Source organism: Odontesthes bonariensis, chromosome 9 (genome assembly GCF_027942865.1).
Source record: "Odontesthes bonariensis isolate fOdoBon6 chromosome 9, fOdoBon6.hap1, whole genome shotgun sequence".
Taxonomy (NCBI): Eukaryota; Metazoa; Chordata; class Actinopteri; order Atheriniformes; family Atherinopsidae; genus Odontesthes; species Odontesthes bonariensis.
In genome coordinates this window covers 11,452,083-11,477,361 of record NC_134514.1, presented here as the reverse complement: position 1 = coordinate 11,477,361, position 25,279 = coordinate 11,452,083, and the positions used below count along the sequence as shown (strand labels likewise).

The window sequence follows — 25,279 nt, the reverse complement described above, 5'->3', positions numbered from 1 at the left end:
TACTGTAGTACCCTTTTTACATGCAATATTCTAAAATGCTGAATTGTTTCTTATTTTAAAATGTGGGTACTATGCTCATTTTGACTGGATAAGTTGAATTATAGCAATGTGTGTAATTTCTTCTCAGGTATATCTTGAATGGGCTATCTTGAGTCCAAAGAGATTTACTGAAAATATACACCTGAACTAACATGAGAAGCATTTTCACAGGCATGTGGGGGACATATCAATTACTAACTTGTACAAGACAAAACACTGGCAAAAAAGTGTTCCTGCGGTGTTTTTAATCTCTTTGCTAGCAGGTACTTTGGCAGACATATGGATAGCCGTCTATCTTGCCATCACAACAACTGAGCAGATTAGATGCCCCCACGCTTAGCAGGACCACATAATTCATTCCACGGAAAGCTATTGTCACTCTCTCATTCAATCTCTTCCTGTGTCTCTGTCCCTCACTGCCTCTCTCATACACATATTTGTTCCTCTCTCAAATGCTGACCATTAAACTTGATGTAATTCAAGGGCAATGCTTTATTCCCTCTCCAAAAGCAAAGGAGGACATTTTTTAATTAAATTCGACCACATAAAAGAAACAAAAAGTGTAGTGCCAAAACACAGACTGAAGGTCATGGACGTACCGATATTTCTCAAATGGAAGCTGAATTGATTCTTGTAAAAGTGGTAATCAAAATAGTTTTTTTTACTTTTGTTGTTTATTTTCAAAAGATGTTTAATGCCAAATTCCACCTAAACTGAACAAAGCATGAGAAGATGCTGTATTTAAAGCATGAAAGTTGCCATCAGATATCATTATTACCTGTATAAATAATTAAGTTGTTGATGGTACACCAATTATACCACATTTGAATCGATGCTATGGCAAGTGCAAATGTGTAGTAGTGTGCAGGCATGAACGGAGTCACATGTAAGCTTTCCCTCACCATCTGTGACCTCCAGTTGAGCCTTGGCAAGGATACTGCCTGCGACGGTCAGGGCCTGGCAAATATAGTAACCTGCATCTGCCCGCTGCACGGATGAGATGGTGAGTTCTCCACTGGGCGACACTGAAAAGCGACTGTTGGGCTGCTGGGGTTGGTTGGGAAAGAGCAAATTCTGTAGGACGTGGAACAAACAGCCAATTAGTGAGAACATGAAACCAGCGCAACCTGGACAAATTGCAAAATCGCCCACATACACACTGCGACTGAACTCACATATATACTGTGCACACTCACAAACAAACAGATGAAACGGTTACAGCCACAGTATGAACAATTTCATCTATCACTTGGTTAATCAACCTAACACACTGCAATACATGTATACACTTTCAGGTATGTTTCTTTGTTTGTTGTATTTGTTTCTCTTTATATTCTTTTATGTATTTTTAATGCTTCTTCCACTCCCCGCTGCAATGCTTTTATTTTATGTAAAGCACTTTGAATTGTTTTGTACATGAAATGTGCTATACAAATAAATTTGACTTTGACTATGTTGGCTGTCCTGTGCAAAGAATTCAACTGAATTAGTTTTATTTATATTGCGTCAAATCACAACAAATGTCATCTCAAGATACTTCAAAGGATTATACTCCAATTCATTGTAATCAAATCAAGCAAAATGTATTAAAATCAAAAATAGTCCCATTGATATAATGCCTTGCTGTGAAGGTCAATAGATTGCATCGAAATGGGAGTAGCCTATGCTCTTGTTTGGCTCCATAACTTTTCTCCTATCTGCTTTAACCCAATAGCAGTCTTTATCAACTTTGTTTTTCACCTATAAAAGGCAAACCAACTTAAACTTAATATAATCCCCTTAAATGGCTACAATGGCTAAAGAGGAAAGATGAGGAATCTAAAACAAACGAAAACTGTTAAAACTGACATAACAACACTTCTATTTTTGGCTTAGTTTTTCTTTTTTTAAAAAGACCCAAAAAAGAAACATCAAATACATTGGCAAGATACATTACATCACATAAAATTACTTTAATTATGCTGTTTGTTTAAATTAGCCTCTACACTGCTCAAGCACACATTTTATTGTCCACAGGGTAAAACATTTTATTATGCCATATGAATACTAGGGACGCACAGATAAGTCAGCTGAACGTAGTTGAAGTTGACTTTTTGTTTCCCTGACAAAATTAATCTGTATGGACTATCAGCCATTGGCCAAATTATTATTTTTAGCATTGGTATTGGCCCAGAATTTCACAGTCAGTGCATCCCTCACGATAACCGGACTTAATGAGCTTTAATTTGCATTCTCAACTTCCTATTTCTTACACATCAAGGATAGATAAGCCTTGAAAAACAGATGGCGAAGATGTGCATCTGCTTGTATAAAAATGTTTGCGGTGTATTCATTCCAAAAAGCTCATCTTTAATGACAATGTGAGAGACACACAAACATCGGTTCTCGGTAGCTGTGACTCATGATACATTAGGTCACACATTTGAGGTTGAGTATTATTCCAAATGTTTGTGTGAACATGTAAGCACTTCTGTTCCCTCTTTCAAGAAAACTGTGTCGTAATGGTTGGCCTGCAGGCATTGTATGAGCACATTTGTGTTTGTTTCAACCTTAACCAGAGCTGACTCATATCACTGGCTCATCTACAAGCCTCAACAGGCTCCTAATTGGCACTGTTGTTGACCGTTGAGGACAACCAGGTATTTGAATGGGGTTATCTGCTTGAGTGAGGGATAGGATCGTTCTTATCAGTTCAGGGTTGCAGAAAACCGATTAGCACTTTGCCAGGCTCACTGTTATTTGGCAGCTCCCGAGAACAAAGGTGTATCTGTGTGTCTGTAGTAAAGATACTGATGACAGATAGTGCAGTTTGAAGTGCTCTTTGTATATTTACAGGGGACCCATGAGCACACAACAATTGTGCTACAGCCAAGGGAATCCAAATAAAGCGCTGAATGTTGATAAGAACACGCTGTAGATAAGAAAAGCTACTCACTAAAAGAACGTAATGTTTTCATATGTAAGAAATATTGCAGAAAAGGAATGTAAAGACTGAAATTCTTCGTTTAGATCAGGTTGTGTGAGAGTGTTTGCCCCTACCTGGCTTCCCTCCTTCTGCCAGAAGACAGCAGGTTGAGGATTTCCCTTGGCTTCACACGGGAAAGTGGCAGTGCGGCCTTGAGACACAATTTGATCCCTTGGACGGATGACAAACTGGGGCGCAGCTGAAGTCAAAGAACCAAAGCAACAGCATTACAGATTGAGTGGCACATAGCCAGGCCAAACATCGGGGTTAGAAGTTGTCAGGGGTGAAGAACTTCAAGCAAGAACAAGCAATAATCCACATAGTCAAATCAAAATGGGAGTGCTGTACAGAGCTTCCATGCAACGTTAAATTTGACTTTTGCTCTGATCACAAGAACACCAGGGGCTGTCATAATTACTACTGCCATGGTAACCAGGTTGGCCATTCATCCAGGTGAGGCTGAAGCTGAATGAATGACAGTCACATATGCATTCACACAAGTAGGTGCCCGAGTCACTATGGCATTTAGATCTGAGACAACACATAGGCACACCCATGCCCTTTAAACATCTAAAATTATAGTGTAGACAGGTCTAAACACACATGGTTAATTGTGTCTGACTTTCCATATGTAGGATTTACTCTGCATCAGAGTACCTCTCATATAAAAGTCAAGTTATGAAGTGGTTTTATACAACTTCTGATCAATGATTTATCAAAAGAGAGTAAGAAATAGAGAAGACCATTTTTTGTGTTTATCACACCTCAAGCTAACACCTTCATCAAAGAGAGAAGAGGCTTGAAAAGCTACCAAACATTGAAATCACACAGTGAGTCTTTCTCAGTCAGTATTCACGACTCCATCTGTAGCCAGAGCAGTTGTCACACACTAGTCTTGGGAACAAAGTGAGACATTTCTAACTAACAACTTAACAGATGCAGTTAAATAATACAGAGAGAGAAATTTAGAGATTGGATACAAGTTCTTCTGGTGTTTTATCTCTTTACTTGGTACAGAAAACTTTCGTTTAAGGCTGATTACCCCAAGTACAAAGCTGCACAATAGTAGCATATTTGCACAAAAACCAACAACAATAAAAAAAAATTATATATTTAAAAAGAAAAAAATAACACAGGCATCAAACTGTTTACCTTTGCTAAATAATCTTTGAGGAGAACCAGTGAGCTTGACTCATTTTTTTTTTTTAAAGTCACCATAAATAAAACACAAGGAATAAGTGTGTGAGAGTTTGTGTGTGTGTATTGGGGGGATAACTGCAGTGAACATCATCAAGAGAAAGATTGAGAGCTCTTCTTTACTTTGCACTCTGGGAATATCTGTATATTATATCATATCTGGGTAGATGCTGGCTTGTCATGTGAGTTTATTGTTTGCCAGCTCAGACCGGAAACAGCTGGTGAATCACATCAAATGAATTTGCCAGGTCAGGAGCGATTTGCAAAGTTGTTTCCATTACGTCACAGGCATATGTTCTTCGAAACAGGCAAAAACAATCTTGTGCAAGCTTTTTTTCTGCATTATTTTAATTGTCTTTCATTTTCATTGTTCCCAATTCAAATTCGTCCTAATTCACATCTTCTAAATGTGAATAAAAAATGACCATGGAAACCCGGCCACTGACTATATTGGCCACTTGATTTACTTGCTCGGTAAACATTTTCATAATAAATCTATGGTTTCAATGGTTCGTCTCAAGTTTTTTTCAAAGCAGCATGATGCTCCTTTTCTAAGGCTACGGCTACACGAAAACGAAACGAGGGTTTTTTTGAAAACGGGTACGAAAATTATTGCGACCACATGTGAAAGCTGCTGTAAAGACTCAGGTCCAGATGGTAACGATGAAAACGATGAAAACGTTGTAATACACACGAAACACCTCTAGGTGCGCTGTAAGCCACCCCCACCGGTTACACCAGAACAATAGAAGAAGCAATGCGCATGCGTGTACGCCCCTACTTCCACCAGCGCGAAGCTCACGTTGTTCCTTCAACAACGCCGCTGTAGTTAGCAGTGTCTGCAGCAGTGCTGCGATCAATGTTGTGGGGTCCATGATGATCGCTGTCTGTCCTTGTTGTGTTGTCTTCTTCTTCCGGATTTTGAATGGAAGCCGCTTTTTGTTCTGGTCACTGACGTATATGTATACGTCACTGCGTTGGCCATGTGGCTGTGACGCAGATGTAAACGAATCCGTTTTGGCTGTAACAATGGAAACGAAACGACGCCGTTCTCAGATCTTCCCACTCTGGAACCCGTTCTCAAAAACTATCGTTTTGGGGTAGTGGGAACGCCGGCTCCGTGTGGCCACGACAGCCAAACGATAAGAAAAAGTATAGTTTACAGTGAAAAACGTTTTTGTGTAGCCGTAGCCTCAATATGCTCACATTAAGAATACAATAGACAATAAAGTGTGGCATGTTTTAAGGCTGTATCAAGAATTACCTTGTAGTTAACATGTTGATAGAGTCTTCAGGTTTTCAGATGGGTCCACTCCCCACTCATCATATTGGGCTATACATCACAACAACTGATTGTGGCAATACACTAATGCCACAATCAGAATGCTGCACTTGAGGTTTCAAAATGGTAGTGGATGACATGGATGACACTGTGGTAGCTACAGCCAAATTTAATATCTTCTCTATTCAGTCTCTGGTCTGAACATGTCAGATAATTAGCAGCATGATCCTAGATCGCTATTTGCTTATTTTTTTAACAGTCTCTGGGGAGACATGGAGTCCCATTTTGACGCGTACCGTGTTTGCTAAGATAAGACATCAATAACACATCTCTTATAGGATGAAACGTGATTCCTGTCGAGATAATTAAAGTCAACAGATTAAAGATACAAAGTCAATCCTATGGCCTCTGATAAATGCAGAGAATGGGTTACAGAGGCAATTCTATTTAGACAAACACAATTAGAAACAGAGATCTGAATTGTTGCAATGCAACGTCTTACACTCTCTGTTTCTTTTGATTTCTTTGTAAGTCGTTTCAGTGATAAGCCAGCTGGTTCCAGTAAGGCCGGTGCCTTCCCATTTGGATGGTTTCTGCATGTAATCCCTTTTTGGGTGTGTATTTGTCAAAGATACACACAGTTGGGAATGGTACAGATGGCAACAGATTTACTGCCTTCTCGTTTGGCCTTCTGCAGCTTGGATATCTCATGGCTCTCATAATGCTGGGCTTGATACATAGCTCCTAAATCATGCTCTGGCAAGGACACAGTTCCCTCCCTTTTCATCCTTTGCTCTACTCCATCCCATACACCACATTGCTAAGTACTCACTGAAAATATGGTTTCACACCTTATAGAGTGGTCCCTATTATTCTACTGCAAAGACTTGTCCTTTCCCTCATTGTCTTCATAAGTGACTCCCTATTTCCCTTTAAAATAGCCTGATGTTGTGCACAAAACTCAATAAATTCAACATTGTCTTCATAAGTAACTCCCTATTTCCCTTTTAAAAAAGGCTGATGTTGTACATAAAAACTCAATAAAATTCAAAGAAAAATATTTCTTCGGTATATATCCCTATTTACTGCACAAAGCTCTGTCAAACAGGCCAGTTTTATGAATGCATTTGGGGTTTATAACTGTTATTTGGCAGAAACATCCTGGTGAATTATACTTATTGTAGCCAATAATTTTGAATCAGGCTTTCTGCAACAAAGACAACTTCCTGTATTTTCCTTAATACAGCTAAAATGAATATATATTTTTATGGGATCATTGGTTCACAGTCAATAGTATTTCACAGCTGAGATCTGGACTAACTCACACTTGCCCTGTTTCAATTCAGAGACCCTTAATGACATATGAGAAGCTCTTTCCTGACCACTCCAAGGGAAACACATGATCAAGAGTCTATATTTAATTCATGACAAGTCACATCTGCCTGGTTTGGAGAGGTCTCTACATGTAACAGCAGTCAAGAACAAATGGCAAAAAGACAGAGCTTTATTCAGTCCTGGCACTCACAAACATTTCCTCCTCCTTCAAAAATCCCACGTTCAATCATATTTTATTCAAAACTTGACAGCAATTACTGCCTCTTCCTACAGGAAGACTGAATGTGTAATTTCCTCCATCTTCTAGGAAGCTGACAGTTTGACAATCATTGAACAGCTACCGCTGTTTTGGCAGCCAAAGTCCTGCCACTAACGCAGAGTCTATTTTTTTCTACCAGTCAAGCCTGTCTTGACACAGTTCTGCTATTCTTTTCCTCCTAATTTTCATGTCGCAATTAATGTTTATTTTTACTGCATTCATCTGTTTCTTATTTCAAAAGCACACCTATCTCAAGATAGCCCAGTATAACAAATAAATGCATCAAATTTTGTTGGACTCTGACCTTTTTTTATCTATCGGGAAATAAAATGAGATTCTAGACTTTGTGTTGTGGGGACCAGTAAGAAAGAAGCTTGTCCAAAGCAAACAGATCTCAGCTCTGTGTTCCAACACTTAACAGATGGCCTCAAGACTTGCAAGTTAAACACATCCTGGACCATATGAGATGAAAGTGACTTTTAGACTGCCAGCCCACTCACTCATTGTTAAGGAGTCTAAAAACTGAAGAGCCCCCAGTTTAGAGCCAAACTGCAAACATACTTGAATTACTATTTTTAATACATCTGAGCTGTAGAAATGTGTTGTTGGAGCCATCGGCTGCCTGTTGAGGTTAAGTAGTAGTGATAAAAATGAGATACAAATGAAAATTTCAACGGGAGGCAAGAGCTGAAGGTGGCTCAAATGAAACCCTAACTGAGATTTACCAGTGACGATTCAAAGCTTGTGGTGATGCTACTGAATGCAAATGACTCAATATAAGACAAACATGAATATATGGCTTGATGCTATGTGTATCTGTCCATTTACTTTTGAATCCCTGAGTACTGTGCATAAAAGGGACTAATAGTTCTAAGTACTGATATGAGTCTAATGCAGAATTGTTGCTGTATAGGGCAGGAAAATAGTCAGTTCTAGTTACAAGCCAGTATCTAATAGGTTGAGACTTTAGTCTGTCCCACTCGATCAGCACATTTCATAACCAGAGTCCCAAATAACACCTGCCAAGAGGCAAACAGAGATAAATCTTAGGATTAGTGCATAAGAGATATAACGTTTAGGTGGTGTCCATTACTTAAAATAAATGTGCTGAATCACATACCTGCACAAACATAAGTTTAACTGTCCAAATACTCAAAAGCTGGGCTTTAAGGATGCCAATGCATATAAAGAGTCTCCTTTGTGTTGTGTTTCTGTGTAAATTTAATTTACTGCAAACAAAGAATGTTTCACATTCAGTACACAGACAGTCCTGATGAAATCTATTTTCAGTCTTTTTCAAGTAAGCTACTGGAGGTAGAGCTGTGAAACATCCAAAGATGAGATAACTGTTTGATTTGGAAACAACAATTTAAAGAGAAGACAAGTGATGAAATATCTGTGTTAGTCAAATACGGAAACGTTTGACCCAATGGTCGCTGATTGTCAGCAGTCAAATGCATTAGTGTGTAAGTGAGAAGTGAGAAGGCATGCAGGATGGGATCAAATCAGAGGGATGGGTACTTACCGACAGGGCGAGCTGGAGACACAACAAAGGTGGAGTGGATACACAAAAGAAACAAAGTAAGACACACAAACATATAAAACAACAGAAGAGGAACAGAACAAAAAAAATGACAAAGAAATCAAAATCAGAATGAATGACATGTTGAGCTGGGGTCAACACACTTCTGGCATAGTATAGGCAAGACAGAGAGGATCCCGCAGCTTTTATCCACTGGACAGTTTGCTGATGAGCTCAAAACATCGGTTTCTCAGATCTTTGAATGATAGAGGCCATCTGGTGTAAACACCCATGTGTGGTTTTCAGCTACATTCAAATTCCCCTGGGGTAGTCATTTTTGCTCAAGGGACAAATATACCACCGGACCTTTTCTGTCTGCATTCATGAATTTACAATTCTATGGGTGGTGTTGGTAATAGCAAGGCAAACATGTTTATCACAATTGCTGATGGACAGAGCAGAAAAAAATAAAAGAGAAACCCCCCCCAAAAAAAACCAAACACTCTAAAAACAGCATATGGGTTACATCCATTGTGCTTTTCCTGAAATCCCCACTCTCAGAAAGAGACCCCCACAGATGAATTGGTTCATGTGGTGGTTCTCCAGTATTTTGTCTGTGTTGCTGTTGAGTCTTCGTGATGAATGTAACTCTCACAAATTTAGCTTTCAAAAAGGTACAAAGTGCAGTCAACCTATACTTTTTTGCCTCCTTCTGGCCCCCTGTGTTGCTCTAAAGTGCTCCACAGGGACTAAAAACACTTGAAAGTGATAAGAAAAAAGACCAGCAAAAATAGGAAAAATTATAGTTTGAATGTTTTTATTAACCTTGCAAACCTCAGGTATGGCACTGACGGTGTGCACCAGTAATCTGTGAAATGGCTTTGCTGACTGGGTGCTTACGGCATGTAGGATAGCTGTGGAAGCAGACCACTACGACGGGGGGAGGGTGACAGAGTGTGGTGATGCTGAACTTGGAAATGTAAATAATTAAAAAGATTCATAGACTGTCTACATCTCCCTTGGCTGTCTGCATTCTGCATATTAATTTGCATGAAGGAAACCCTATGGTAAAACCAGACAATTTAAACCCCAGACCTGATGTAAAGAAGCTATAGCCTCAGTGGTTCATAACTTCCCTATGTGATGCCATGTGCTAGTTAATGGGAAGAAAATAAAAAGTGTTTGTTTGATACCTCTGACCGTGAGAGAGGCAGAGGCTTCCAGCTTGCCCACACGGTTTTCTGCCACGCAGGTGAACGTGCCCTCGTCATTAATGGAAGCTTTCTTCACTCTCAGCACATAGTCGTCCTTGTCATACTTGATCTCGTACCTGTAAACAAAGACGCAACAGCATGGAAAATATGTTTATGACTAGTCATTAAATGTAAATACCATAAATTAAGGTAAAACATGAACTCATTTCATTTGGACTTTATCCATTCCTGTTTAGTCGTTTGGTAGTTATTTCTAAAGGTTTTTCCATCCTGCAAAGGTTCAGAGAAGCACAACTGTTCATTCTGACAACTGGAAATTGTTAGGAGGAGGATCCATTCTTCAAAAGTGACTCACAGTACACAGAAAGGTATGCATTGAGTTAGAAAGCTCAAAACTCATTCAGTATTCAGTATATGTCTATATGTGCCACTGTGTGTCTACAGCAAGTGTTTGGATGGACAGTTAAAAAGCCTCTATCCAGAACTGGGTATCATCAAAGCAACTATTCCAAACCTCACTGTGTTATTTGTTTTTGCAGGCCTGTATGAGCTGTATGGCACTTGACAGTGGGGTGGTACTGGTCTAAGTTGCTGTTCCAGTTTGCAATTGAACAGGATGCTGGTCTAGTAGTGTGTAAGTAGTGTGCTAGTGGTACTGTGTGATGGTGGTCTGTCAGGATGACAACCCTCTGCTGTCCACCATCTGTCAATCACAGACACTGAGCACAGGGCTGAGATAAACAGATAAAAGGCCAGTGTATTTAAGCTTGAAACAAAATTCCCATTTTAAGACCAAGTCTAGATTTTCTAAGTGATTGCACAACATACTAAATGATAAGTTTGTTGAAGAAAACAATAAAATCAATGTAAAAGTGATGTCATCTATGTGGTGCTTTTCAATCTCTGTGCTACAGTCTGCAACAGTGCCTTTTTAACCTAATACCTAATAACCTAATAAAAGAAGTGAAAATTTCTTAAATCCTCAAAAGGGCTTTAAAGGAAAAATCTGATATTATATTACCCTTTTAATATAGCATATATCTAATGTGCCATAAAACTCTAAACTTGTAATCCAACAACTATTAAAAACACATAAAAGAACCGAGAGCAGTGAGGTTTTCTTGAGCTACCGTGGAGCTAACTCTTTAGGGATTGAAAATAATACCACAAAGTAATTTTTTTTTTCAGATAAAGAAATACATCACCCATGGCAAGAGTATTGTGGTTTAAATTCTATTAATGTGCTTTAGATGATAATATAACTTTACAGCACAGAAGAATACACTATAAAAAATATATATACTTGTTAGGGGGGTTTTCATAAATTTAGAAAAGTGACATTTTTAACTAAGGTTTGTGGATAATATAGAGGAGGATAAGGTTTACTCTGGATAGTGCAACAACTGTCTTACAGCAATACTTTCTGAAGTGACTGCAGGGTAACAGTATGCTATGGTCTATTTCCCTCAGAGTGAGAAAGACCCCTCTGCTCAATTATCAGGGGCACTGATGGCTGTTTGCCACTGGCAGCTGAAAAACTAATTTGACCTGTCTATCCTATGTCTTATTTTTTAGCTGCTGTTATGACATTTCCTGAGAAAGCAACTGCCAGTTCCACCTCTCCACACAAGCACTTAAAAAACCATAATGATTATTTGACTGACTCATGACTGAATGCTTTGTTCAGGAAAAAGGGGATGTACAGTTCAGGTATGGGGTTGTGTAGATAAGGCATTTATTGTTGAAACCAGGTAAGTGACATTAAAAGGAATGAGATGGCGTCTTTTGAGAGGTCTATTGTCAAATGAAAAACAAACGATCTAATAGATGGAGTATAACTCCATAACCTGCCCTCAGGATGCAACGGATGGCTCAACATGAACTCTTGACTTGAATGAGGAGGTGGAGATGAGTGATAAAAGAGTGATAGAGACAAGTTAGGACAACACTGTAGCTCCCTAATGAACAATGATAAGAATAAGAGAATAAGGACATTGTTTTCAGTGCTCTAAATCAACTTAAACTAAACAGCTCTGTGTATAAAAAATGACCTCTGCTGCACTTTTAGTTCCACTTAGAGCTGGGAGATATGGACCAAAAATCTAATTAACGTACTTTTAGGCTGAATGGCAATACAGGATACATATTGAAATATTTGTAATGAATATTTAGCATTATAACATTTTAACAGTATTATATAAAAATACTGTGCTCAAATGGTCTGTATTTTAAGATAGCTGAATCCCCAGCCATTTTCATTTACATATCTTTCCATTTCTGTTGTCTGACACCTGAACAGTTCTGAAATAGTAACTGAATTGTGGTCCATTAAGACTACAAATTGACATGCATTCACTGGCTGTCTAGTTATGACACTGAGTCTCAAAAGTACTCCTGGGTAAAGGCAACAACAGTGCTGTGATTAAATTTACATTTGAAATGGTCTCCAAATGAAATGTAGTCTGCTGGTAACTGGCATGGGGTCAGCTGACAGAGTGACAGATACATGAGCCTGTGGTGAAAAAACCCAGCCATTGTCCTTGCAGGCCATCACTGGCGACTCTTCCCTAATCAAAATAGCTCAATTTGGTCAAAAAGTTTCTTGATTTGACTTCGAGATGTTTTTGAAAAAAGTCTAATATAAAAATCACTAAAAAGATAACATCTTAAATGACAAACTTATCTGCGAGTTTGCCACACACCTGGTTTACTTGCAGACACAGTGTGGGGGACGGGCTATATTGAAAGTAAAGGAGAAATAGATATCCCGAACTCTAACCCATGCCTTCAGATGGGCAATGTTTGTTCACAAGATTAGTTCAAATTAATGTACAACTCACATATTAATTATTGTCATCAAAAGCTCACACATTCCATTTCAAGTAGCAAAACCATTTTATTTATGTAAACAGTACTGTTGTTTTTAGTTGCTCTGAATGTCTGTAGAGCAATGATTAAAATTCAGCGGTATCATCTGCATACTATCACATTTAACATACCCATGCTAATATACTGAGGCTACAGAAGCATACTGTGTGTTTGTTAAGTTAGTTTAACATGTTGATGTATTAAAAAATGTCATTAGTCTAGTCATTCAGTTGGAATTTTGTTATGTTACATGTCAAAACACTTGAGGGATGTTTTTTTTGCTTCTCTTTCCCTGACTCTAGCTGCACTTTGCCCCTTCACTTTAACTTTCACAAGAGCTACAGATACTGTCATCACTCATAGAAACGCTAACAACTCAAGTGTTCATTGAGGTTCCCATAGTCTTGACTGAACTCTCGCAGTGAGGAGAACCCAGGTATGCACCAACTGGACAAAAGCCTTATTGTTCTTGGTCATGTTTCTATCAATCTCTCAAAACAGAACCTGAGGCTGGTCCATGACTTATTAAAGGGACACGAGTGCAATCAATCTGTAATCAACTTCCTATATAGAATCAGCCAAGATGACAAGATGAGTGGAAAAACTCAGGGATAAGAGGTAGTTGTGGCCACATACACATAAGTGCACAAAGTGAGGGAACAGTAGCTCTTTATGGACCGGACTCGGGGAGAGCTCTGTTCTCTATTAGATGAGGAATGTAATTGCACATGTAGAGGAGCTGCAGAGAGGATGGGAGAGCCAAGTTCCCCTGCTGGACTCTTCCTTCATTTCAACCAAAGAGGCAACACTGCACATGTACATGGAACAAAGTAGACTATTATCCAACACATATCCACACTTATTGTAAACAGAGTTTTACACACATGCGGATGGATGAGGAGTGATGGATAATGTAAGCAAATGCCAAAGTTGAACAGGATTTCCTTTTTCTTTTTTTTCTATGCTTGTCAGCTTGACACGGTTGCAGCATGAGGAATTTACTGTGCACACTTAAAAAGCAATACATCTTATAACTCTTCCAGATCATTGTAGTGGATTTGTCTTTAAAGTGTCTCTCAGGAACACAATCATCTATGTTCAACCATCACAGTTGTGCCACATTAAGAAATTGTCATCTCTTCACTGTAAAAATGACTGTGCGAGCATTCACAAAATGATTCAATGAGATGATCTTATCTGCTGTGCCTCTGTAAGTACATCTGAATGAAACTGGTGGTGGGCAGAAGGGCTGTTTGCCAACTCTGAGCACAAGTCAGATTCAAGATACAATAAGGGACGAATTCCAGCTTGGTCTCTGGCCTGACTGCCCTGGCACAAAGTCCCTTCTCTGCTTCATTTCACTCTGACAGTCTGATCCAGTTGCACACCATCTGACTGCTTCGTTTCCTCATCGTGATCAAAGGAGCTGAAGTCTACCTGTCCAGGCCTTGTCACCCATAAGAGGGAATCAATTACCCACTATCGCTTCTCATCTTGCTTCAGTTAGGCCTTTAGCCAGACCTGCCCTTCCTCTGGTCCCTGGCACTTCAAATGGCCAACAACCCCATGAATTTCATCACTTCATCCTTCATTAATCACAGAACAGTTTGGCAAGATTTCCACCTCTATTGGCAGTTTATGGGGAAATTTATAACCTGATATATATTTTCTGGGGAGTTGCTTCCCAAAGCAACAGTGGCAACAGTGCAATTTTTTAACCAAATCAAAATGGTTTGGAGCAGACATGTGCTTTTAGCGGAAAAAGTTGGAGAAACTGTAAAAATGGAACAATAGAACAGAGCTCACTGACCAAAGCTGGAGGCCATTTACTCCCTCTTTCTGTAAGTACTTATGTATGTGAAATGTGTGTGAAAAACAGACCAAAAAAAGAAAAGATGAAAAGTAATAAGAAAGACATACAAGATGAGGTATTTGTTTTCTTTTTGTTTGTTTTCTTAGCAGCAAAGAGGTACTTTTGAAAACCATCCACACATTCTGAATGATCCGCAGCGGATCATCCTAATCAAATCAAGAGGATTAATTAAACTACATTTTCTATTATAGATAGTAACAGGCTTATCTATCTGTATCAATACACCTTTAAATAAATATACTTGATTAACCTACTATTTCACTCAGCCCCCTTAAACTTGCCCTCATAAATACAAGATGTATCCACTTATATATCAAGGAAAGTAATGGAGACAGGAAACATAGCCTGTCGTCTTTTCTTTCTGCTGAGTTGCAGAGGTGAGAAATCACAGAAACTGGATGGTCAGCATAATGTAGGCGCTCCTGTCACACTAGCTTTAACAGCTCTCTCAAACAGAATGACCCACACACCTCTCAAACAAAAACACTCGCCGGCGTGCACGCACGTGCACACACCCCAGAGGAATTTAGTCAGAAAGAACGGCTTTTCTGCTGAATGTTGCAGGGGCTGTGCTGTGGAGGTCAGCAGGGACAGGAGGCCTGAATACAGATGGACCACCAGAGCAGAGAGCCTCTGATAAGGCACAGAAGAGGGCACAAAGGTCCAGAGCAAATGAGGTGAGGGCACAATACCAAAGGGAGGGGAAGACATGGGCTACACACTGAGCTGGTAGGCAGAGGGAGATAATACACACTGCCTAAGCCTTTTCATTGGGGTTGCTACACTATGGTAGAATTTCTTCCATAATGAGACACAAAACTCTCCGGTACTCCTCTCCTGGCTCTCTGATGTTGCAGCATGTTGTTGCGCTTTCTTCAAGATTCTTCAAGGCTCAACAGATGCTGCTTAATATTACACTGATGTTATTCCACATTTAGGCACTTTAACAATTAAGCAATTGGACAAAAATTCAACGATAACAAATATGGAGGATGTTGATTTCAGCTACGTAACACCTTATCTGAATCCAATATCATGCACATGAGTTTAAAAAAAAAACCTTCCTTCATTCTATCCTAATTTATACAGGGGAGCTTAGCCCTATTTTAATATTACATGTGCTGGTCAGTCATTTTAATCCTGCCTAAAGTACAAGTAGGTGATTTTTCTTCTGCTGCCATGGCAATAATTACAGCCCCGATTACCTACTGCTTTTCAGCACGCTTATGTGTTCTCATAATTTATGTCTTGTCCAAAGAGATACCTTGTGTTGTAGTGTAATTGGTTCAGAGTTCTGTGCAATAACCGACTCGGATGACATCATAAAGTCCTATTTTGGAGCCAAGATGATGAAGAATGAAAGAAAAGACAGGAATCCACAAGCTGGGCTGTCAGATAAATCATTTCCTCGTGATTTTATGCCTTCAACAGTTTTATAACTGTGAGGATTATGTTATAATTGTGACACTGCTGGCTACAGGTAATGACTTTGTCTTGCCTAGTATGCCTTCTTTTATGTAATTTCCTGGGAACATCCTATCATTATTATGAGAACATTGTTCTCCCCTTTAAAGTTAGTTGTGTCCAGAAGGAGAAGAGTTTTGCACTCTCTTCCTGGAGTATTAATAGCCTCAGAACTGGACTTATGTGAATTTTTGAGATATGTTCTGTCTAAAGAATATAACATCCTTGTACTGTGCACAAACAGAACTATGAATGATGATTCTCCCAGAGAACATTCCTGTTTAGAATAAAGTAAGGTGTCAGAGTAAATGTTTACTTAGCAGATCATGGAATATTTGATGTTGTTACCAGACTTTAATCTAAGTTGTGTCATCTACATACATTAGAAATGTGTTGTCATAATCTTAATTTGAAAAAATGGATTTGACCAATGTTTTAACACTGCAGTTCCAAGCCCTGTTGAAACGTGTCCAATAATCATTTTGATTATTTTATCTATCTAACTTTTTATTCACAAATACAGTAAAACACCCACAGATAAATAGGCAGCACTACTGTCTTTGCCTTTTAATTGAAAGCATTCTTCTTCTGTCACTGTCTCCTCCTCCATCCCATTGAGACTGAAGCCACTGCCATCTTGGCGCTTTATGCCTCCACTGTATATGCCAGTGTGCATGTGTGTTTGCCTGTGAGGCAGCTGGAGTCACTGAGCACATTAACAACCTGTTTACTCAGCTGAGGCTCCATTTCCCTTCTTCCTAGTATAAAAGTAGCACAAGCAGAAACCCACAGAGAGACTCAGGCATGTAAAGGGACCAGCAAAGACAAGTTGAAACAATTTGATGGTAGCATGGCGCAGTCTTGCAAAGTGTCTCTCTTTCAACAGCTTATCATAATAATAAGGACAGAGTAACCTTTTCAGATACAGAGCAAACAAAGACCACTCCCCACTGCCTGTTTGATCTTCTGTGGGCTTTTATTCCTTTGGCGAAGATACAGGTGGAGGGGCCCAAAGTGTGATGCCTAAATGGCAGCATCTTTATGTCTTCCGCTTCAGTGCATTTTTCATGTGTTGAAAGTCCTCTGCCAGTCAGACAGAAGCACTTTATGTTTTTACTAGGTGATGATAAGGAATAGGAACAGACAGTCACTTAACAATATGAAGAGTCATCACTTTTGGGAGGCAACAAAGGCACAAAAAAATGTTTTAATTAAATAATTATCTAAATCTTCATGCTTGTTTTTTTCTTCAAAGCAACATTGGAATACTTAAATGTGGCAAATGAAATATGATTTCTCACACTGCAATTAGAAACAATGTAATATTTATCATTTATTAATTTTTGTAGTATCTTTTTCATCCATATAGGGCCAAACTTCAAACGGATGATATGGTTAGCAAGGACGTCCAACTCTGTTATAAATCTGTTAATTAGTGTACAAAATGAACTAATTTGAAGAGCCAACTCCCCATCAAAGACTTGAGTGAAATACTTTTATGTGTTTGGCTTGGCACGAGGCTCATATTCCATTGCCCAGTGAACCAAATCCTTATCAGACACAAACAATCCGCCTACGCTCAGCTCTGCAGCTAGCCTTGGGAGACGTCAGGTCCATTGAGTGTATGTTTTATGAGGTTATCCAAGTAGCGAGTGACTGGCCTGCTGGCTGATAGAACACTGGTCTCTTTGAAGTCCACTCCTGATGGTAACAGTGCTGCTGACCGTGAGTCAAGTAACTCACAGTGAAGCAATAGGTTGAGACACACAGGACCCAGAAACAACAGTATCATTATATCATCAGTGGTGAATGAGACACACGTTGTTGGCAGTGCTGCGTATATTTCTATTCAAATTACAGACTTGGATTGCTTTTCGCTCATGTCAGTTTCTGTATTTGCAGTTGTGACTAAATGCATGTGTCATGTCTGTGAGGACACACCGACTGAGTGGGACTGAATGTTTATACGAGACAGTGATTATGTTTTTCTTCTGAGGTGTCGGTGCCAAGTATTCCTCTGGACAGCTGCACCATATATACAAACATTTGAGGGTCATATCAGCTGCTTTACTCACTTTTTTCACATCTCGTATCATTCTGTCTCTGTCTCTTCCTGTCTACTAAGCAATGTGAATAGTAGATTATTTTTTTCTTCCTACTTACCTGCCCACCTACCTATCACTCAGCTTTAATTGTTTGTCTCAATGTCTGTTTGTCCTCACACAGACCCCTTAGCTGACAGGAAACACTGTGTCATCCTGACTTCTGGGGCATCCGCGGGTGAAGTCATTTGTTTCCTAAATGTGTAGTGTGAATTGTGCATAGCTAATAGGCTATTTACTGTCTCCGACAGCCACACCAGGTGAGAGCTGGAAGCGTAAGTTATCATTAGTTTGCAATAGTCACTCAGACTGACATCATTGCCACCATGACCCCTTTGAATTAAGGGAACGCTGTCACATCAGAGCTTAACACTGACTTTTTGAGAGCATTCTTGTTAAAGTACACACCTCCCACGGGGAACGTCAATGTCATCTTTCCTCCAGCGCACGTTGGGTTGGGGGTCCCCTTGTACCTGGCAACGGAATTCCACCATTTCCTCTTCCAAGACCACCTGGTTGATGGGCCTCCGCAGGAAGGTTGGTCTCTCTGCAGGAATCGTGAATAAAGAGATATTCAATTGTATTAGTTTATAGCGATATAGTTCTTACATTATTCCTCACAGTTAGACCTGTAGCAATTAAAAATCAAATTGTGAAACTACAAATATTTGAGATAATGGTGATCATGGTTGCACAATCGTCAAAACTGTCTTCATCCACCTGTTTGAACACAACAAGATGAAGCTGGTAAAAATGTCATTTTTAAAGGCTTTCAAAGATTTAATAGAGCAGAGTGACTGACAGCTCGGGTTTGAGCCCTTTAATGATGTCATCTCTCTGCATGGCATATCTGTCATGTGCAGTTTTTTCTTGGAAAGCCTAAAGTGAAAACAGACCAGGTGTGTATTTTACTTATGTTCTTCTTAGTGCTGGGCGAGTTAACTCGTTATTATCACGTTAACTCATTAATTATTTAACGCAGACAAATATTTTATCGCGCATTGGCGCAGGTTTTATTATTTATTTTATTATTGTAAAAGTCTGTTGCTTACAGGCTTTTATTTTGTAAAAGTCTGTTGCTGTCTGCTGCGGAACCGGAAAAGAAAGTAATTCTTCCACCAAACATGGAGAAGGGTACGGAACTTTTACTCGGCCATTTTCATTTTAAATTTCTTCCAGACGGAGTCGACAGAACCAAAGTCATCTGTAAACACTGCCAAGTTGAATTGTCGTCTCAGCGTAGTAGTTCCAGTCTAAAATATCACTTAAAGGCAAAACACACAACTGATACCAGAAAGTAATTCAAGGAAACAGACAGTGGAGCGTGGCTTCTACATAAAAACTACATAAAAATGCTGATGTTAAAAGTGTGTTTGCACAAGAAATGTTATGGCACTTTTATTCATACGGCAGTACATTTCAAATAAAACTAGATGCTAAAAGCTATACACTACTTTTGAATAAATTTTTGGATTTTGCGTACAAATGCGAATAATCGTGATTAATCAGGGAAATCATGTGATTAATTAGATTAAAAATTGTAATCGTTGCCCAGCCCTAGTTCCTCTACATATTTTGAATACATCGCTGTTATTTTTCATGAGGATTTGGTGAACTGGTAAACAAGGATTACAAAGACTGCATAACATTGGCCTAAAAATGAACAAAGAAATCATGACATCCCTATTCATAGTACCATCTTCCTGAAGCATTATCCTTTATCCTTTATATTATCCAATCACTCATATTCCGTTCAATAGCATCTTGTGACCAATATTTTCTTCTTATTCTTCCATAATCATTGCATAGGAAGAAATATAGTTCTAGCAGTAAGGCACTATTGAAATATTTTCTTCAACTCACTTACTTTTCGCTGACTCTTTATAATCCCATGACAGTTTAATGGCAAACTTGAAATAGGAAGTACAATAAATGTGCTCTAAATTCAGTGTAACTCAATAGGCAAAGTGTGGCAAAAAGCATACTTGTTAGAGATTAAAATCCAGTTGTGAGAGACCTAGCCCTGAAAGTGTCTTTGGTATTTTCTGAGGGTATTCAAAATCATGAATAACTCTCAACCTGGTACAGTACTAGATATACACAAGTTTCTGGAGATGTGGAGAAAGAAAGCATACCAAACACTGTAACTTGTGCAGTCTCACTGTCCCGTTCACCAACCATGTTGGTACCCACACAGATGTACATGCCAGCGTCGCTCTTTCGTGTATTGGAGATCATGAGCTTCCCTCCTCGAATCTAAAAGAAGAAAACAAAACAAAACATGAACATTGTTTTAATATTGAATGACTGCCCCATTATATTCACAGATTATACATTTTGAATATTTCCCCATTTATTTATTTTTTTTACATTTTTTCTCCTTCACTTTCCTTGTCAAAACCAAAACCTTGTAAGACCTCTCCTTAACTGCTTCTAATTCATGACAGCAATGTAAAATATGTTCAATGGCAGATCATTCAAGCAGTCAATGCTTTTTAAAAATACATTTCACAGTTGACACTCATTGGGGTTACATGGCACTGTAAAGAATCGGATTAATGGCTGAATTACAATAAGACTGAGTTATTAAGTTCATGTATACACCTTAGTTTGACTAAAACCGGATCGGGTGACTCGCAGTCGGATTAAGACCCAAAGATAACTCGGTTGATTGTCACACTAAACGTGCTTGAACACGGTGAAACACAGTGAATTGGACTTTGCTTTCTGCGCATGCTCGAGATTTTTTCCCTGGGTCGTGAACCGGAAGTCAAAGGTGACGATATTACTGTTGTTGTCGCCGCCGTCGGAAACAAACAAACAACGCGATGGAGAATGCGCCGTTGTGCATCGCGTTTGTGCAACAACCAGCTCATCACAAACAAAATGTAGAGGCACGTAGCTTCATCTTGCTCTTCGTTCGCCATCTTTCATCTCGAATGTCTGAGTTTGTTGTTGGTGGTGGTGGTGAAGAAGTGGCTCTGTTAGCAATAGTTGAAATGGGTACAGCGCCACCAGTGTTGCCAAAAAAAAATCACAAGAAGTCGCTATTGGCTCTCTGAAAAGTCGCTAGAAGTCGCTAGATTGCGTCATGACGTCATAAGTAACGTAACCACGCCCATATTATATATTTTCGCTCCTACCCGAGCCGAAATCAGCCGGCCTGAAGCTTATTTCAGCTCTAAACTCTGTAAACTTTAGCAACATCTGAAACTTTTCAGGCCAGAAAGTAGTCGTTTAGATCCCCAACGTGTTAAAAACCTGCCAAAATACCGGCTATTTACAATTTTGTTCCGACGAATTCGGCGCTACTAAAGCTAGCCGCAGTGAGCAACGCACTTCCGGTTATTTTGACAAAATAAAATACCCGTTGCCTTTTATCATAGGGAAAGCCATTACGATAAAAAGGTGCTTTTGTTTTGAAAAGAGGAAGTGAACCTACTCTCGTTGTAGCTAGCTTGAAACTACCGTTTTGACAGGAAATGACGGTATGCCGGGTTGCCGCCGTCCTGCAGTGCTTCTGTCTCGGCTTGTATGGTGTCGCGGGGCAACTGATTTGTCACTCACAAAACAAGTTAAATTGTCGCTAGATTCAGCCAGATTGAGCCCGAAAGTCGCTAAGTCGCTAGATTATTTTTTTTGTCGCCAGAGATGGCCAAAAGTCGCTAAATCTAGCGACAAAGTCGCTAAATTGGCAACACAGAGCGCCACCCATCGTACCGGAGTATGACATGCTTTGTTCCAATGATTTGATTCATTCACCGCCATATATCCAAGGATAATTACCCTTGCTCAAATAAGGAGTATAACACAATTATAGCTATAATCGAATGAATCTCATCATGTAGACCCACTGACTGAAGCTGCTATGTCCTATCTATTAAAATTGTTTGTTATAACACTCACAGTGATCCTATCATCCTTGTCGTCAATTCGCACTTTGTCCTTCTTCCAGTAGATGGTAGGCTCGGGATGACCTCTGGGAGGGACACATTCAAGAATTGCTGGCTCTCCTGCTGCCACCACCACATCAGTAGGATTTTGTCTAAAGTCATCTCGCAGCACTGAGGGAAAAAAGAGGAAGTTGATTCAGAAAGAGCAGCGTTGTAATGCATACATCTTAACTGAATTTCTGTGCCTGAATGTTTTAAATTTACCATTTTAAAAATGTCTACATGTAATGAATTGTGTGAAGAGTACAATGTGAATGTGGGCAGCACTTAGCGGCTATTTAAATGGGATGTGCAGCTTCATCTGACTGGGTAAGCAAAGTGAAAGCTAATTGGAGCTAATGGAGGTCCCTGTGGAGATAGCAGAACAAACAAAGGCAGAATGCCCTAAAGCCTGGTGTCATTCACTTGTGAGAGCTCACAGGGGTGCAATAATGCTTCGTTTCTCTAGCATGAACACATACACACTTTCACAGAACCAAATGCATTCTAACACAGAAAAAGCACTGGGTGGTCTGATGAACCACTGTGCCCCTGAATCTAATCACCCTCAGGTAGGCCTTTCATCAGAGAGATAACCTCTCACCGTGTATAGTGTTCAGAAACGCACATAACACCAGCTCCTTATCAAACAAGGAGGGCTACTGTCACACACCAATGAGCACAGAAATGCAAATGTGAAAACACAAACAAGCACAAAGCCACAAAACTACCAATAAGAAATGTAATCCAAAATCAAGATACAAGTTTCATACAAATGAGGCAACTTAAAAATACCTAATGCAGTCAGAAAAGGGGTTTAAAGATATAAACTTGGGCTCTCTTTGACTCTCTTGCTGTGTGTACTCAAACAGACTTCTCTCTGTTTAAACTACGTTAAATCTAATCCTTGGAGTAGCACTTTAGGAATGTCAATGTCAGCGGTTTGTCCATCAGTGAAGCAGGGACATAGGATTCCTCTGATGGATAAAAGGACTGAGCTCGTTGGGGGATATTTGAAGATGCTTAAGAAGGGCTAAATTAAGGGCAGCGCCACAGGTTCTTATGTAAATTCCATGTGGCACAGGAGACAATGGTAAGCTGGGCCAGGATTATAAGAGGGGATAACTGGTCCCTGTGCTCCCGGCTTCTCTCATCTCTTCATTCACTCTTTTTACCCTCTCTACAGAAAGCCACACAGCCATTGTTACCTTATTTATTTATTTAGAGCAAGGGGCGGCAGAGTGGAGGAAGGGAGGAAGCTTTCAAACCAATTATCCTGGGGATGCACAGGGGCACAGAGTGGGACTTTTGTGTGACATGAATTCAAATGAAACCTTTACACAGGGGTAATGGCAGAGAATACAGAAGAGGTAGAGATAGAGATTTTCTCTCTTATGCTGGACTGCCCTACAATCTAAAGAGCTACGGTAATTAGCCAGCTCCAGTGCACTGGACCCCCAAGCCAGTTTGAGCATAACAGCTACCACCACTGAGCACCCAGTATTTGCATTACAAACAGATGTCCTGCAGTTTAAAATCATAGCCTGCTTTGGACCATACACAGGCTGTTGTTTTCAAGATCATATTGGCTTTAATTGCTCCCTTCCATTCATCGCTGATAGCACCCATGGGATTTTGTCGGAATCAATTTTGTTTGAAACGGAGCAGTGACAAAAGAAGCACACATTAGGTGCATCATTATGGTACTTGTGCCACACTGTCTAATTTAATCTAATACTGTGTCACAGTAAATGCATCCCTACCCCGCAATCTAAATAAATACACGAAAGAAAATATAAACAAAAAGCCAATTAGCCAAAACCGAGTAGCCGCTCAAATTAAATCCAACATATACACGCAAGCACTTGTTGAGGACAAGATAAACATTTGTTTACAATGACAAGACCCACCAGGTACATTTACAAAATAGATGAGGGGAGCAGCCAATTCAAATACACTTCAGTTCAAAATTATATCCTAACACTTAAGCCACATTCATCAAGGTCAACATCATCCAGCAGTTAAAGCTCACACATAAGCACAAATATATTCACATCTCCTTCTCGTTTGCTCCGTCTTATAACAGTATGGGCATATTTTTCCTTCCACGGTACTATTGCTGCCTGAAGGCACCTCCCTGAGTGGCTCTGTCAGGTTTCATAAGGCCAGTGAATACTTTTACATTAGCATCATAAGGAAAGTGTTGTTGTTTTTTTTTCCTCTTGTTAGTGTGCATGAGATGCATCTGATACGAGTGTATCATTAAGTGGGTCTACACATATGCTGTCAGAATATGAACTCTGGCTCCAACTCTGAGGCCCTGTAGGCATTTAGACCCGAATCAGCCAACAGACGTAAAGTAATTGACTTTCTATCCCCCTGAAACACTCAGCTTTTCTTCCACTGAAAACATTTCACCTCCCATGGAGTTCCAGCAGGCTTGCTTACTTGCTTATTAATATTTATATATTTTTTACATTTACAGCCTCTGTTGGCAAGTGCTACATCTGTCAATCCAGCTGCGGGCTAAAAAGAACCCATGTCTGAAAATTATTAATATGCCTTCGCCTCTCAAATCAGAGGAGTGAGCTGATTTGAACGAATGAGCATCATGCAGGGCTGCAAAGCATTGCAAATATACAGTTTTTCAGCTGGCACTGTTTCAGTACAGTGCCAGCTGTGAGAGGGAGTCAGGTTGCAGGCTGTGATACAGCCAAGGGGTTGAGAGTGGAAGTCTTTGGCAATACATACACACAAAGGAGATACCAACACAGCTAATTCTTTAACTTATGTTGTCCTACCCTAGCCGAAGGAGCTGTTCCAGCAACTATTAGGAAGGTCTAAAGTTGGGTGTGATTTTTTTTACTTACAACAGGTAAAAAAATTGAAAAACTTCAGCCAAACACAGATACAGTAGATGACAAAACAAACAAGTACCATCATAGCACAAAGGTGGCCTGACAAGGACAGAATGAGGAATAATATTTTGTATAGTTCACCACCTTTTACTCCAACCCAAGATATTTCTCACTGGAGGGTGACACTGCCTGTCGGAAAGATTAGTGGGAAACCTTGACTAAAGCGTCCAGCTTGCATACTGAGATAAGTGCTGACAAACATATTCACCTAAAAGAGTGCACCTTGCCTGGGTGGGCTGCTCTCACTGCAGCAACACTACAGATGCCTAAAACCAATTTGTGACATTCCCATTACTTTAGAAGAAATTC

At 39.7% G+C, this 25,279-nt stretch overlaps 1 protein-coding gene across 8 annotated transcripts in view; it reads right to left on the bottom strand.

Annotated features, from left to right (window-relative positions):
• Positions 1 to 25,279, bottom strand: part of robo2 (roundabout, axon guidance receptor, homolog 2 (Drosophila)) — a 268,090-nt gene that overhangs the window by 39,898 nt on the left and 202,913 nt on the right. For all 8 annotated transcript variants that reach the window (XM_075473115.1, XM_075473120.1, XM_075473118.1 and 5 more), the window contains exons 3-8: positions 22,027 to 22,184; positions 20,256 to 20,376; positions 18,529 to 18,667; positions 9,793 to 9,929; positions 3,079 to 3,203; positions 942 to 1,113 (exon numbers count right to left, since the gene is read on the bottom strand). In XM_075473115.1, the coding sequence (XP_075329230.1) occupies positions 942 to 1,113; positions 3,079 to 3,203; positions 9,793 to 9,929; positions 18,529 to 18,667; positions 20,256 to 20,376; positions 22,027 to 22,184 (852 nt within the window). The remainder of the gene's footprint in view (positions 1 to 941; positions 1,114 to 3,078; positions 3,204 to 9,792; positions 9,930 to 18,528; positions 18,668 to 20,255; positions 20,377 to 22,026; positions 22,185 to 25,279) is intronic.